At 48.8% G+C, this 12,772-nt stretch overlaps 1 protein-coding gene across 4 annotated transcripts in view; it reads right to left on the minus strand.

Moving 5' to 3' along the window:
- CPXM2 (carboxypeptidase X, M14 family member 2) overlaps positions 1–12,772 on the minus strand; it is a 146,514-nt gene that overhangs the window by 25,213 nt on the left and 108,529 nt on the right. For all 4 annotated transcript variants that reach the window (XM_013983827.3, XM_021073605.2, XM_013983826.3 and 1 more), the window contains one exon: positions 7,957–8,045. In XM_013983827.3, coding sequence (XP_013839281.1) covers positions 7,957–8,045 — 89 coding nt within the window. The remainder of the gene's footprint in view (positions 1–7,956; positions 8,046–12,772) is intronic.

Genomic DNA, 12,772 nt, shown 5'->3' on the forward strand with positions numbered 1-12,772 from the left:
CTGTGTCCCCCACCTCTGGACAGGTACTTGTGACACAGCCGGTGAGTCGCCTTGACCTTCTGGGTCAAAGTGTTCAGCCACCCCCTTGTGAAAGCAGCTCTGATTCAAAAGCCATCTCTGCCAGGCACCAGACAAGCCATGCTTCCCCATGGTGGAGTCAGGAGTGTTCGTGAGACAACCTCTGAGCAGACCAGCAGGGGAGCCTGGGGACTGTAGGAACAGTTGAGGAGGGCCGCCCAGCCCAGGGCAGGGAGGGGCTTTAGGCTTGTGCAAGATGAGCAGGAGCTGGGCTGGTGGTGACGAGAGGAGGGGCCCACAGAGGGCGGTGTAGGCCTGGACAAGCTCTCAGCATCTTTTACTACATTCCTGACCAGCCCAATGATCCATAAAATGTCCTCGTAAACTGTAAATAAACAAATCTGTCACAAACGTTATGGTAGTTTAATGTCTATGAGAGCTGAGAAATGGGTACCATGCGGGGTGTCTGATGGAGGCGAGGGGCATGGCTGGCCCGCGGCCTGCCTCTCACAGCACAGCTCTCTGCTCTGGCAGGTGGCGTGCCTGCGTGGGGCACCCGTAAGCATCCCTAAAGGATGAAGGGCTTCACTGCTGCTGTAGCGTGGCTCGGATGACACACACGAGGTGTTCCAGCTGCAGCCCCGGTCAGAAATCCAGGGTCTAATTCTCTCACTGCTCCTGGGAAATGCAAACATGCTTCATTGGATGAGAACTCACTTTAGGTTATGGTATCGAGGGGAGAGAAAGAAAGCTGACTATAAAGGCCTCCTGTTCACAAGAGGGCAGAGGCAGATGCCCACCCTCAATGGAGAAACCGCAAGCTAGGTCCACACTTCTCACCATGAGGGGTACAGACTGCGGGGCTGCAGTGCAGCTGCCTAGGCATGGTGCCATGTCGTAACAAGGGACACGGTGATGCTGTCACTAGTAACGTCAACCATCGTGGTCACGGAAAGTTCTATTTCTCTCCTGAATCTTGCTGTGATGACCAGCAGTGACGTACATAAGGCAGAAGGGACTGTGCCCGTTCTCCAGATATGGAGGGCGAGGCTCAGAGAGACATCGAGGGATTTGCCCAGGGTCACCCAGCTGGCAGATGAGTCAGGGCTTTGGACTCTTAGGTTCTTATCTGTCCGTGAAGGTTCAGCAAAGCAATGAAAAGCAGCACTGCTGCCTCTTTTGTCTGCTGCACACGTGACTGTTCTGAGAGAGGATCACAGCACTGTCACTCTCTAATCTGGGACCTTGCACAGCAGACCCTACTGACCACACAGTCCTTCTCAGCTATCAGCGTGGACCTTGGCAAGTCCCGATCAGCAGATGATCCACTGTCTGGCGTTCAGATCAGTGACCAGCTCTGGAGACACAGAACCACTCCAAGCAGCCTTAGCTCGGTGACCTCCACAAGCATGCAGCACGGAGCCCGGCTGTCATTTGACGCCCACCCTCCTCCCCGTTTCCATTAGATGCAGGAGAAATGTGCTCCCTGTGCTGGGGACCGTGACCTTGACACGAAAAAGACAAGGAGCGTCTTCCCTTGGATGCACACTTCGCCATGGATACAGCCTCTCAGGATGGGGTGACTCCCGGCCATGAGTCATCAGTCACCTTATCATACTCTACCCACCGCTGCAGTATTTTCACACCAGTCACATTTGCCTTCTTGGTGTCACGGTATCACAGGCATAAGAATGAGAACACGGCATTTGACTCCCTTTGTGAAGGTTCCTCTCAATTTTCTCCCCGCAGTGGCCTCTGCAATGCTGGGAAGGGCTCCTCCAGTGGCCACCAGCCCCACCAAAGCCCTATGGAAGTTCCCAGGCTAGGGGTCCAATTGGAGCTACAGCTGCTGGCCTTCACCATAGCCACAGCAACGCAGGATCCAAGCCACGTCTTTGACCTACACCACAGCTCATGGCCACGCCAGATCCTTAACCCACTGAGCGAGGCCAGGGATTGAACCCAAGTCCTCATGGATACTAGTCGGGTTCGTTACCGCTGAGCCACAATGGGAACTCCAGGTCTTGATGTTTTAACGTGAGAGAAAGGAACAGAATTTTCTTTATGGTCTTAAAGCATGCAGTCTCAATAGGGGTGACATCAGTTCAAAAGAGGTGAGAATTGGTTTTCCGGGGGCTATACGTCTTAGCTATTTCAGTGTGTCGTGACCCTCCAAAGTTCAACCCTACCTGATAAAATCTTATTCCTTAATTTTTAATACAGCGGATATAATGGGTATAGTTATGGGTATAGTTAAGAGCAGTGTCAGGAAAGGGCCAGTAAAGAAACCTGGCTGAGAAACCCCGCCCTGGAGAGTAGCAGGGCCTATAAGATGCTCAGCTTCCTCAAGACACTGCTTCCTCATCTCTGATAGGAATAAATTTCAACCTGGGATCTACTGATTTCCAGGCTCTGTGGCTTCCCTCCTCTCCTGGAGGAGCTGGAAGAAAAGAGCCCCCTTTTCTAGTAATTCAGTGTCTACTGACACATCAGAGGAAATTTTTCATAAAGGACCATAAGTTACACGCACGCTGACACCTGTTGTAACATACGTGTCATCCTCCCTCGGGGTTCATTAAAAGCGGGGAGCTTTCCAAACGCTCCCGAGCAGGAAGGTAGCTGAGAAAGCGATGACGCATCCACTTGCTGGAACACTCTGCAGCATCACAATGACAATTAGGAAGACAGCATGAGACGGAGCTAATGATCTGATTTTAACGGAGAAAATCTGGGCAAAGCTGTCACCATTCTCTGATCAAAACCCCATGAATTCTGTGAACACAGGAATTCAAACACTGGGTAGAAATGGGAGAAGATGAAAAGTGTGGATTCTTTGGGGGAGTGGGTTCATGGTGGCTCAGCCCTGAGACTCTTGGTGTGCGTGTGATATACAGACAATGTTGTTTATCTGATGAGTTAAAATGTTAAAAAAAAATTAAAAAGGAGACGATAAAAAGTCTTCTCCCATCATTTTTTACTTACTTGCCTGAGAAACAGACCCTGTGTCTGATAAGCGAAAAGGGAATTCCAGGAGTTCCCATCATGGCTCAGTGGAAACGAATCTGACTAGCATCCAAGAGGATGCAGATTCGATCCCTGGCCTCGATCTGCTGCTGCCATGAGCTATGGTGTAGGTCGAAGATGTGGCTTGGATCTGGCGTTGCTGTAGCTGTGGTGGAGGCCAGCAGCTACAGCTCCAATTCGACCCCTAGCCTGGGAACCTCCATCTGCCAGGGGTGTGGCCCTAAAAAGACAGAAAAAAAAAAAAAAAAAAAAAGGAATCCCAGAGGGAGGGAGAGCCAAGACCAGAGGCATCGCCATCCCGTGGGTAGGGAACTGGGCTTGTCCAGATCCGCAAGCCTGCTGTCCTGCCCTGGCTTCCTGCCACCACTGCCCACCCCAGGGTCTGGAGCTCCGTGGCCCCACAGCCCACTGCCCATGACCACCCTTAGCTGCCATGGAAGTCAAAGCCACTAGCGGGCTGCCTGCCACCCCATGCCTCTACTGGACTCCTTTCTACTGCATCGCACACTACTTACCAGCCAGCCAACCAGCTCTCCCTGGGCATTGGGGACCGGACGACCCCAGGCCCTCAGGCAGAGTCAAATATTTTTAATTTATTTTTATTAGGGTAGAGTTGATTGGCGGTGTTGAGTCAATTTCTCTGTCCAGCATAGCGACCCGGTCATACACACACACACACACACACACACACGCATACGCACATTCTTTTGCTCATAGTATCTTCCATCATTCTCTTGGTCTGTCCCAAGAGATTAGATAGAGTTCCCTGTGCTGTACGGTGGGACCTCACTGCTGACCCAGTCTAAATGTCATAGTTTGCATCTACTAACCCCAAACTCCCCATCCTGCCCTCGAGGTCCCTCCCCCTTGGCAACCACCCTTTCCCTCAAAACCACTTCTCCTTCTCCCTCCATGGAGGGAGATATCACCCCCCGCCCTGGGAAGCACGGAAGACCCCTCTCTCTCCCTGACTCACTGGGGGGACCCAGGACTGGCCAGCCCACCATGAAAACGCCTCTCCCCATCTTCCTCCCGGCAGATCCCTCTCCTGGAGATGGCACCAGAGCTCACCAGTGTGCTCTCCATGCGGCTGCCCAGATGGATCTCCCCAGACACAGCTCTGCTCAGAGAAGGAAACTCCTGGTCTCAGACTCAGGGCAGACGCCTCTCCTGGCGCTCAGAGCAGCCTCCTCTCCTGTCTAGCTGTCCCAGACCACGCCGTTCCCTCCTTCTGCCACAGCCCGGCTCTGGTCCTCACTGCCCAGAGCCCCCTTCCTGCCAGAGGCCCTGGAGGGTGGCTGATGCCACCTGCAACCCCAACCTTTCCCAACCATGGCCACCCATGCCGCTCACTTCTCCCTCTGGTCCCTATATAGCTCCCCTGTAAAGACCTCAAAAGTACACAGCTAACCCTACACACAATGAATTTAAGATAAAATGACAGTTTCTGCCTCATGGCCTCAAATACGGGAGAAAGGCACATGTAGACACAGAGATGACAAAGCAATTATAATCAGTGACATATGCCATGAAGGCCTTTGGCACTCAGATTAATTAACCCACTATGTCTCCTAATATTGGTGTCTATGCGGCTGTTTCCCCTGCACAACACCCCGGAGCTCCCTCTGTGGGAAGAACAGTGTTTTACAAGTCAGGGTTCTAGGAGGTCCCATCGTGGCCCAGTGGAAACGAATCTGACTGGCATCCATGAGGATGCAGGTTCAATCCCTGGCCTTGCTCGGTGGGTTAAGGATCCGGCATTGTTGTGAGCTGTGGTGTAGTTCACAGATGCTACTTGGATGCTGCGTTGCTGTGGCTGTGTTGAAGGCTGGCAGCTATAACTCCAATTCGACCCCTAGCCTGGGAACCTCCATATGCCATGGGTGTGGCCCTAAAAAGACAGAAGATCAAAAAAGAAAGAAAAAAGTCAGGGTTCTAGAAATATTTCCGGCACACAGGAACAACTCCCACTGTCGAGATTTCCCTCCAATTCCACAGCTGTTCTCTTTTCTTTTCTCACTTCCTGCTCTTGCGCCTGCTTCTTTTTTTGTTGTTGTTTTTTGTTTTTTGTAAATGTCTGTCTCCATACTAGGATAAACTAATAATTTTTTTGCCCTGCAGCAGTAGACATATTTCTGCGGCAATCCAGCAGATTCCATATAGGGAATTTCTCAAAGTCCTGGCTTCCTTCCCAGCACCAGGAGCCAGGGATGCAAAGGGCCAATCATTTCCGGGGTGAACACACTTCAAGACTGATAGATGGTCCCTGGACAGTTTCCAGCTGAGGGCTGTGAGGTCATGGGACCTCCGAGAGGTCACCCGATGACCCCTGTAGGGGCCACGTTGCATCACTGGGTTCCAGTTAGTTCCAACATCTGCCAAGTGATGGTGACAGAGTCCCCAGGGTGATAAGGCATAGCCACCAGGTTTCCTTCTATGAGAAGGACCCTTATTCTCCACCTAGGACGACTATTTAAAAACACCAGCTACCCGCGTTCTCTGTGCAGTGAGCTCATTTGGAATGCATTTAGATATACTGCTTTTGACATTAACTGCACCAACTGAGTTGTTATTTGTCTAATTTCTGGGCCAAAAGATATCCTGAGATGCTCAGCAAGCAAAGGCGAGTTAAGACACAAGTGCTTTATGAAATGGACTGGTGAGCGGGGTCACATAAACACGCGAAAATGGAGAGCAGCAGGGCTGAGTCACAGACCTCAAGTCCAAACACATTATCCTGACTTCTGCAGAGCCAGACAGCGAGGCAATTTCTTTAGCATGTCCCACCTCCAAGTCTGTGCTGACAGGTGTCGGGAAGCTGTGTGTGCATCTCAAATTAAATGACGTCAAGACGAATTGGGTTTGTCGATTCCCTAGGAGAAGGCAGAGAGCCTTCGTGACACAAGCTCATGGCTCCAACCTCAGGAAAGTCTCCCGCCCATGGAGCAGGTGGCTGGTCCCCTCCCTCAGCATCTATGAGGGCTTGCTTTGAGCCAATGTTAATTTGGCCTTGGCGAACAGTTGGTTCATTAAATTCATGTGTGAAGACACTTCTTTGTTCTGTCTCTTCAAACAGTTTCTTAGATATTCTCATATCTAAGGAGTTGCCAGCACTTTCCTGCTCTTTCGAGCCCCAGGCTGGAAGCAAACGCTGATCAGGATTTCACAGCAAAGCATAGGGTCGGCTCTTGCAGCCTGTCCAGTAAACACTGGGCCCTTCCCAATTCCACACCCAGTACGCAAATGCGGTCAATAGCTCAGGATTACTAGATTTCTGTAATTAAATCTGGGGCCAGTCTCATGGAGGATTCTTCTCCTCCTAATGGTACGAAAGTACTAAGAACCACAAAGGTATCAACCAGTTGTTCGGAAGCCTGCCTATACGTGAGAACCACAAGGAACGCTTTAAAAAAGTTAGACGTCCAAGCCCTTCTCCTAAGGATTCTGCTTTAATTGGCCTGAGTCAGGGTTCAAGCAGGGGGATTTTTCTGAACCAAGAATCAGAATAACAAGGGGGGTGTCATGTATTCCCTCAGTGACTCAGTTTCTCCCTCGCAGGACAAGGACGACAGCCTTGGCCTCCTAGGGTGGTTAAAGGGACAGATGGGTTAATGCAGATGAATGGTTAATGTGGGAAAAGCGATGCAGGCCGTAGGTGTAGGTCCTGCGATGACTGTTATCAGTGTTTTTCTAGATCCTCTTCCTTCTTCGACTCTGCGCGTGACTGACATCCGTAAGTTAGCGGATGTCAGTCAAGTGCCCAGTGACCCTTGAGAACTGAGAATTGTTTTAATTGAAGTGTAATTGACGAACGGCATTGCGTTCATCTCGGGAGTCCAGCAAAGTGATTCAGTTACGTATCTATCTTTTCAGATGATTTTCGATTACAGGTGATTACGAAATATCAAATGTAATTCCCTGTGCTCTACAGGAAATCCTTGGTACTTACCTCTTTTGGGTATAGTAATGGGTGCGTGTTAATCCCATGCTCCTAACTCACCCCTCCCTTTGCCCTTTGGTAGCCATAGTTGGTTTTCCATGCCCGTCTGTTGCAGTTCTGTATATACGTTCTTGGGTATTATTTTTTAGATTCCACATATAAGTGATGTCATAACACAGTTGTCTTTCTCTGTCGGACCTACTTCAGGAAGTATAATATTCTCTAGGTCTATCCATGACATCTTAAGCCAATTGTCTGCTGATGGGCACTTGGGTCGTTTCTATGTCTTGACGGTTGTAAGCCACGCTGCTATAAACACTGGGGTAAAGGGTTTTTTTTTTTTTTTTTTGGATATTTTGATATATACCCAAGAGTGGAAATGCTGGATCACATGGCTGCTCGATTTTTAGTTTCCTAAGGAAACTCTGTACTGTTTTCCACAGTGGCTGCACTGATTTACATTCCCACCAACAGTGTAGAAAGAAGAATTCCAGTATTAAATCATAAGGTCTGGGTTCATATTTTGCTTCAATCACTTGCTGGTGAAGGAGGCTTCCTTTGGGGACCTGAACCCCAACAAAATATTCTCAACCTCGAAACTACAAGTATTTAGTGTGGCTTCAACAAAACCATAAAACCCCAAAACCTAGGAGTTCCCATTGTGGCTCAGCAGTAATGAACCCAATTAGTATCCATGAGGATGCAGGTTTGATCCCTGGCCTTGCTCAGCGGGTTAAGGCTCCAGCATTGCCATGAGCTGTGGTGTAGGTCACAGAGACAGCTCGGATCTGGCATTGCTGTGGCTGTGCCATAGGCCAGCAGCTGCAGCTCTGATTGGACTCCCTAGCCTGGGAACTTTCATATGCTGTGGGCGTGGCCCTAAAAAAGACAAAAAACCAGAAACAACCCCAAATCTCAAATCTATGTGCTTCTGGGCACATGGCAGATTTCTTTTTGAAAATTGTGCCTCTTACCTGACGCATTTCCTTATAGTTGTGGTGCTTAAAATCCAGGTCATCAGTGGTGGTCATTTCATTCCGTCGGTGATAATAGTTATTTGGATCTAGGGACAGAAATATGGTTTTGAATTCACTCCCATCATTCAATTATTTGTGGTGGCTCTGTTAGGTGCCTGATTCATGTGGAACACAGCCCAGTGTCGTTTCTAACATTCACACAGAGGTCAGAGGGCAAACTTTCCAGAAGCATCTTAAGAGTCAGAACTACCCAGTGGGGAGAGCCTGGATCTGGAGCCAGAATGCCTAGGTTCCAATCTCTGCTCTTCTACTTATGTGCTATGTGACCTTGGCTAAGTCATGGGAGCCATTTTTGCCTTAGTATCTTCACCCCAAAACAGGGGAACACTGGTACCTCCCTCACTGGTTTATTGTTAGTATTAGTGCCTGGGAAATTGTCACATTAAATGAATGAAGGAATGAGTGAATGAACAAATGAATAAATATCACAACTATATAGAAATTTTCTGTAGTGTGGTTGACACTGTCAGTTGCTCATCCAGCATTAAATCCACTTTCCTCCTTCCTAACAGAAATGCTGTGTTGTTTGAGAAGCCCCACTTCTCCACTTAGAGAAAAATGACCTCATGCCCCCAGCTCCAAGGGTCCAACATGATTGGTCTAAGCCAATCAGAGCACAGCAGCCCAGCCACTCTTACTGGTCCAGGTTGAAAGGAAGGACTATAATGGCACAGAGGAGTGAGTGAGAGTCTTTCCGGAGTACAGGACAGAGAGAATCCCCAGTACCAGGAGCTACTGAGTGAACCAATCCCGGGTGCCCATCACCTTCCCTTGGGACTTTCAATCACATGAGACAAAGAATTCCCTGAACTGCTAAGCCAGTGGGAGCTGGAATTTCTGTTGTTGGAGCCAAAGCACCCAAACAGACATTATCAGGATGCATCAGCAGTGGGGACCCCTGGGGACTGGGGGTCAAGCGGAGGAGATTCTGCTCTTGATCTGATTCTCTTCCATATAAACTGACTTTTTCCTTTAATTCCTAGAAGCAAAACAATAAAGAGCACACAGAAGAAAGGAGGGGGGCATGGAACAGTAAGAGTGAGAAGGATAAGAGGGAAGGGGCACCCAGTGGGCCCTGAGGACTTTGTCCTGACCTGACAAAAAGTAGTGAGGCTTACAGAGCTTCAGCCAGGCTTGCCATCTCCATCCCCATCTGCATCTCCATCTCCACCCCCATCTGTATCGCCATCCTCATCCCCGTCTGCATCTCCATCTCCATCCCACCTGCATCTTCATCTCCATCCCTGTCTGCATCTCCATCCCAACCTCCATCTCCATCATCTCTATGCAGCCAGAAATCCTGGCCAGCTCAGATCTCCCCAAAATGTTGAGAGAATGTGGTGCTTTAGACAGGTCAACCTACTAACCAAAAACCACATGAGCAAAGTTGGAACCACAGCAGCTGTTTGATCCAAGAGGCTCAAATGATGATTCTGGAGGCAGTGGCGGTGGTGGGTGATGGAGGGACAAATATCTGTTCCCAGTGGTAATAGAAGCAGGGGGTCTTAATTCGTGTCACCAAATGTGGCCACAGACCAGGGGCATCCATTGCTTGTCAGACCCAGCCTAGGTCTACGGAATCAGAATTCATATTTTTAAAAAACCCAGAAGTTCGAGAAGCCTCAGGTTAAAGTACTGAGGACACTGGCAGCAGGGCTGAGGTCCTTGGGGCACATTACACACATCTGCCATCACCTGAACCTGCTGCCAGCCTGCGTCCCACAGCCACAGGTGGTGACTGTCACAATGGAACCTGCCTGCCAGGGTTCCCTTCAAGGCTGATTTCGCCCCCGAGAACTGGGGTCACATGCAAGAAGCTGAAACTCACATTTAGATCCAAACACCACAAAGACTGTTTTTAATATTCACCAAAGGTTTTCCAGTAACGCTATGAGAAACAAATAACCACTACTGAAAGAGAAATAATGTGGGAGGGAAAAGTGGCATTCTGTTCAGGGAAAAGGGCAAAAGCAATTCTCGCTTGACAAAGGCCCCCCAGTTACAAAAGTTCCAAGCTCTCCTTTGGGGAGTACAGGCCGACAACACCCTCAGGCAAGCCACCTGCCCTTTGCTTTCCAAACCTGGCCTTTTCAAGGGGAAGCACATTTCCACGTTAATTTACACTTAACTTACCCACCTGCTGTTTCCTAAAAGCTATTCAACATCCCCCAAGTTCTAGGGGCCTCTTTGGAAACTCTTCTGGAAAGTCCCTTTTGTCTTCAAACACAAGTTATGCCTTGGAGGTTCTTTTTTTTTTTTTTCTTAATTTTGTCGGAGTATGGTTGACTTACAGTGCTGTATTAGTTTCAGGTGTATAGCACAGTGAATCAGTTATACCTATACATATATCCATGCTTTTTTCCCATATGGGTTATTACGGAACATTGAAAAGAGTTCCCTGTGCTATACATAGGTCCTTGTTAGTTAGTTATCTATTGGATATGCAGTAGTGTGTATATGTTACTTCTAAACTCCTCATTTATCCCTACCCCCCTATGTTTCCCCTTTGGTGACTATGAACTTGAGCTCAAAATCTGTGAGTTTGTTTCTGTTTTATAAATAAGTTCTTTTGTATCATTTTTATTAGATTCCACATCGAAGTGATGTCATATGGTATTCGCCTTTTTCTGTCTTACTTGATTTAGCATGATAATCGCTAGGTCCATCCACGCTGCTCTAAATGGCATTATTGTGTTCTTTTTATGGCTGAGTAGTATTGCTTTGCATATATGCACCACATCTTCTTTATTCGTTCATCTGTCGATGGACATTTAGGTTGCTTCCATGTCTTGGCTATTGTGAACAGCACTGCCATGAACATAGGGATGCATGTATCTTCTTGAATTACGGTTTTCGCCAGATATATGCCCAGAAGTGTGACTGCTGGATCATGTGGCAGCTCTATATTTAGTTTTTTAAGGAAAGAATTATAGTTTTCCATAGTAGTTGCACGAATTTATATTCCTACCAACAGTGTAATAGAGTTCCCTTTTCTCCACATCCTCTCCAGCATTTATTGTTTGTAGACTTTTTTTTTTTTTTTTTTGTCTTTTTGCCATTTCTTGGGCCGCTCCCATGGCATATGGAGGTTCCCAGGCTAGGGGTCCAATCGGAGCTGTAGCCACCAGCCTACGCCAGAGCCACAGCAACTCGGGATCTGAGCCGCATCTGCGACCTACACCACAGCTCACAGCAACGCCGGATCGTTAACCCACTGAGCAAGGGTGGGGACCGAACCCGCAACCTCATGGTTCCTAGTCAGATTCGTTAACCACTGCGCCACGACGGGAACTCCCTGACTGGTGTTCTTAAAGGAGATTGAAGAAAAACCCAGAACTCTACATACGGAAGGGCTCCACAATTGGGTAAAAGTTCCAAGACTGTCTCAGAACCACAGGTGAGCATTTTTCACAACTTCGTCTCCCATTTTTTGAGCAAATACTTCTTTACTTGTCCACTTATTCTGATTGGAGAAAGTTTTTTTTTCTTTTCCTGCCACACTCCATAGCGTATGGAAGTTCCCCGGCCAGGGGACAAATCCAAACTCAAGCTGTAGCTGCAGCAAATGCAGGGTCACTAACCACCCACCCATGGTGCCATGGTGCCACAGTGAGAATCCCCCTGATTGGATAAAGAAGTTGTACTGAGAACCTATTAGGGGCCAAGACTGTAGGTAATAAGTGAGACCTAAGCCCTGCTCCATCAGAGCCCAGAGTCTGCAGACAGAGCCAGTTAGTCAGCCAAACCCACTGTCCCCCTTCTCCTTCTGTGGACAACAGAATCCCTTTCTCCTGTTTCTCCATATTTCAGATGGTTCTGATGGAATTGCTTTGCTCATCACTCACAGGTACGGGTGTGTGACCCAGGTCCAGCCAATTAAAATATGCATCCTCTGGCCACAGTCACTGGCTCAGAGATGATTCTAGGATCCCAGTTGGGCTGATAAGACGGCTTTGCTCCCACAGTGACAGGAGGGCAGTCTCCTGCTGGAGGCACTCACGTGGTGGGTGAGTGGGGTGTTAGTGGCCAAGCTTCTTGCCGGCAAGGTGGTGATGGGGGGAGCCTGACTGCCCCAAGAAGGCCCTGAGATCCTAGACCTCTTCCTGCCTGAAGCCAGAGTCAGATCTACCCCGGAACTTTCATTTCTGGGAGCTGAAATTCCGCTCCCCGCCCCACCTTACTTAAGCTAATTGGAGTGGGACTCGTGACATTTGAAACAGCAGAAGCCCTGATTCAGTCTGCAAGGCCTTTATCCTCACAGATGGAGCTCTGGCGGATGGCTCCTGCTTCTTTTCATGTGGCTGGTTTTATCTATCAGATGTACTGAGGAGTTCTTGTCATGGTTCAGTGGGTTAAGAACCCGACTAGTAACCACGAGGACACAGGTTCAATCCCCGGCCTCGCTCATGGGGTTAAGGAGCCAGCCTTGCCATGAGGTGTGGTGTAGATCACAGATGCGGCTCAGATCTGGAGTTGCTGTGGCTGTGGTGTAGGCCAGAGGTGACAGCTCCAATTTGACCCCGACCCTGTAGCCTGGGAACTTCCATATGCTACAGTTGTGGCAGTTTAAAAAAAAAAAAAAAAAAAAAAAGGGCAGCAGATGCACTGAAAACCAGCGAAATCCTTCTGAAAAACCTTAGTCACGGGACTTGACAAAGTCCAGAGAGGGCACGTGAGGCCTCCAATCATCCTCCCAACTTTACTTCCCTTATTGAACGACTCAAAATCCTGCTCATTCCCCACAGGTCCACTC

Source organism: Sus scrofa, chromosome 14 (genome assembly GCF_054392235.1).
Source record: "Sus scrofa isolate SSC_HxYL_T2T_F1_AM1 chromosome 14, Sscrofa_HxYL_maternal_Yorkshire_Landrace_v2.0, whole genome shotgun sequence".
Classification (NCBI taxonomy): Eukaryota; Metazoa; Chordata; class Mammalia; order Artiodactyla; family Suidae; genus Sus; species Sus scrofa.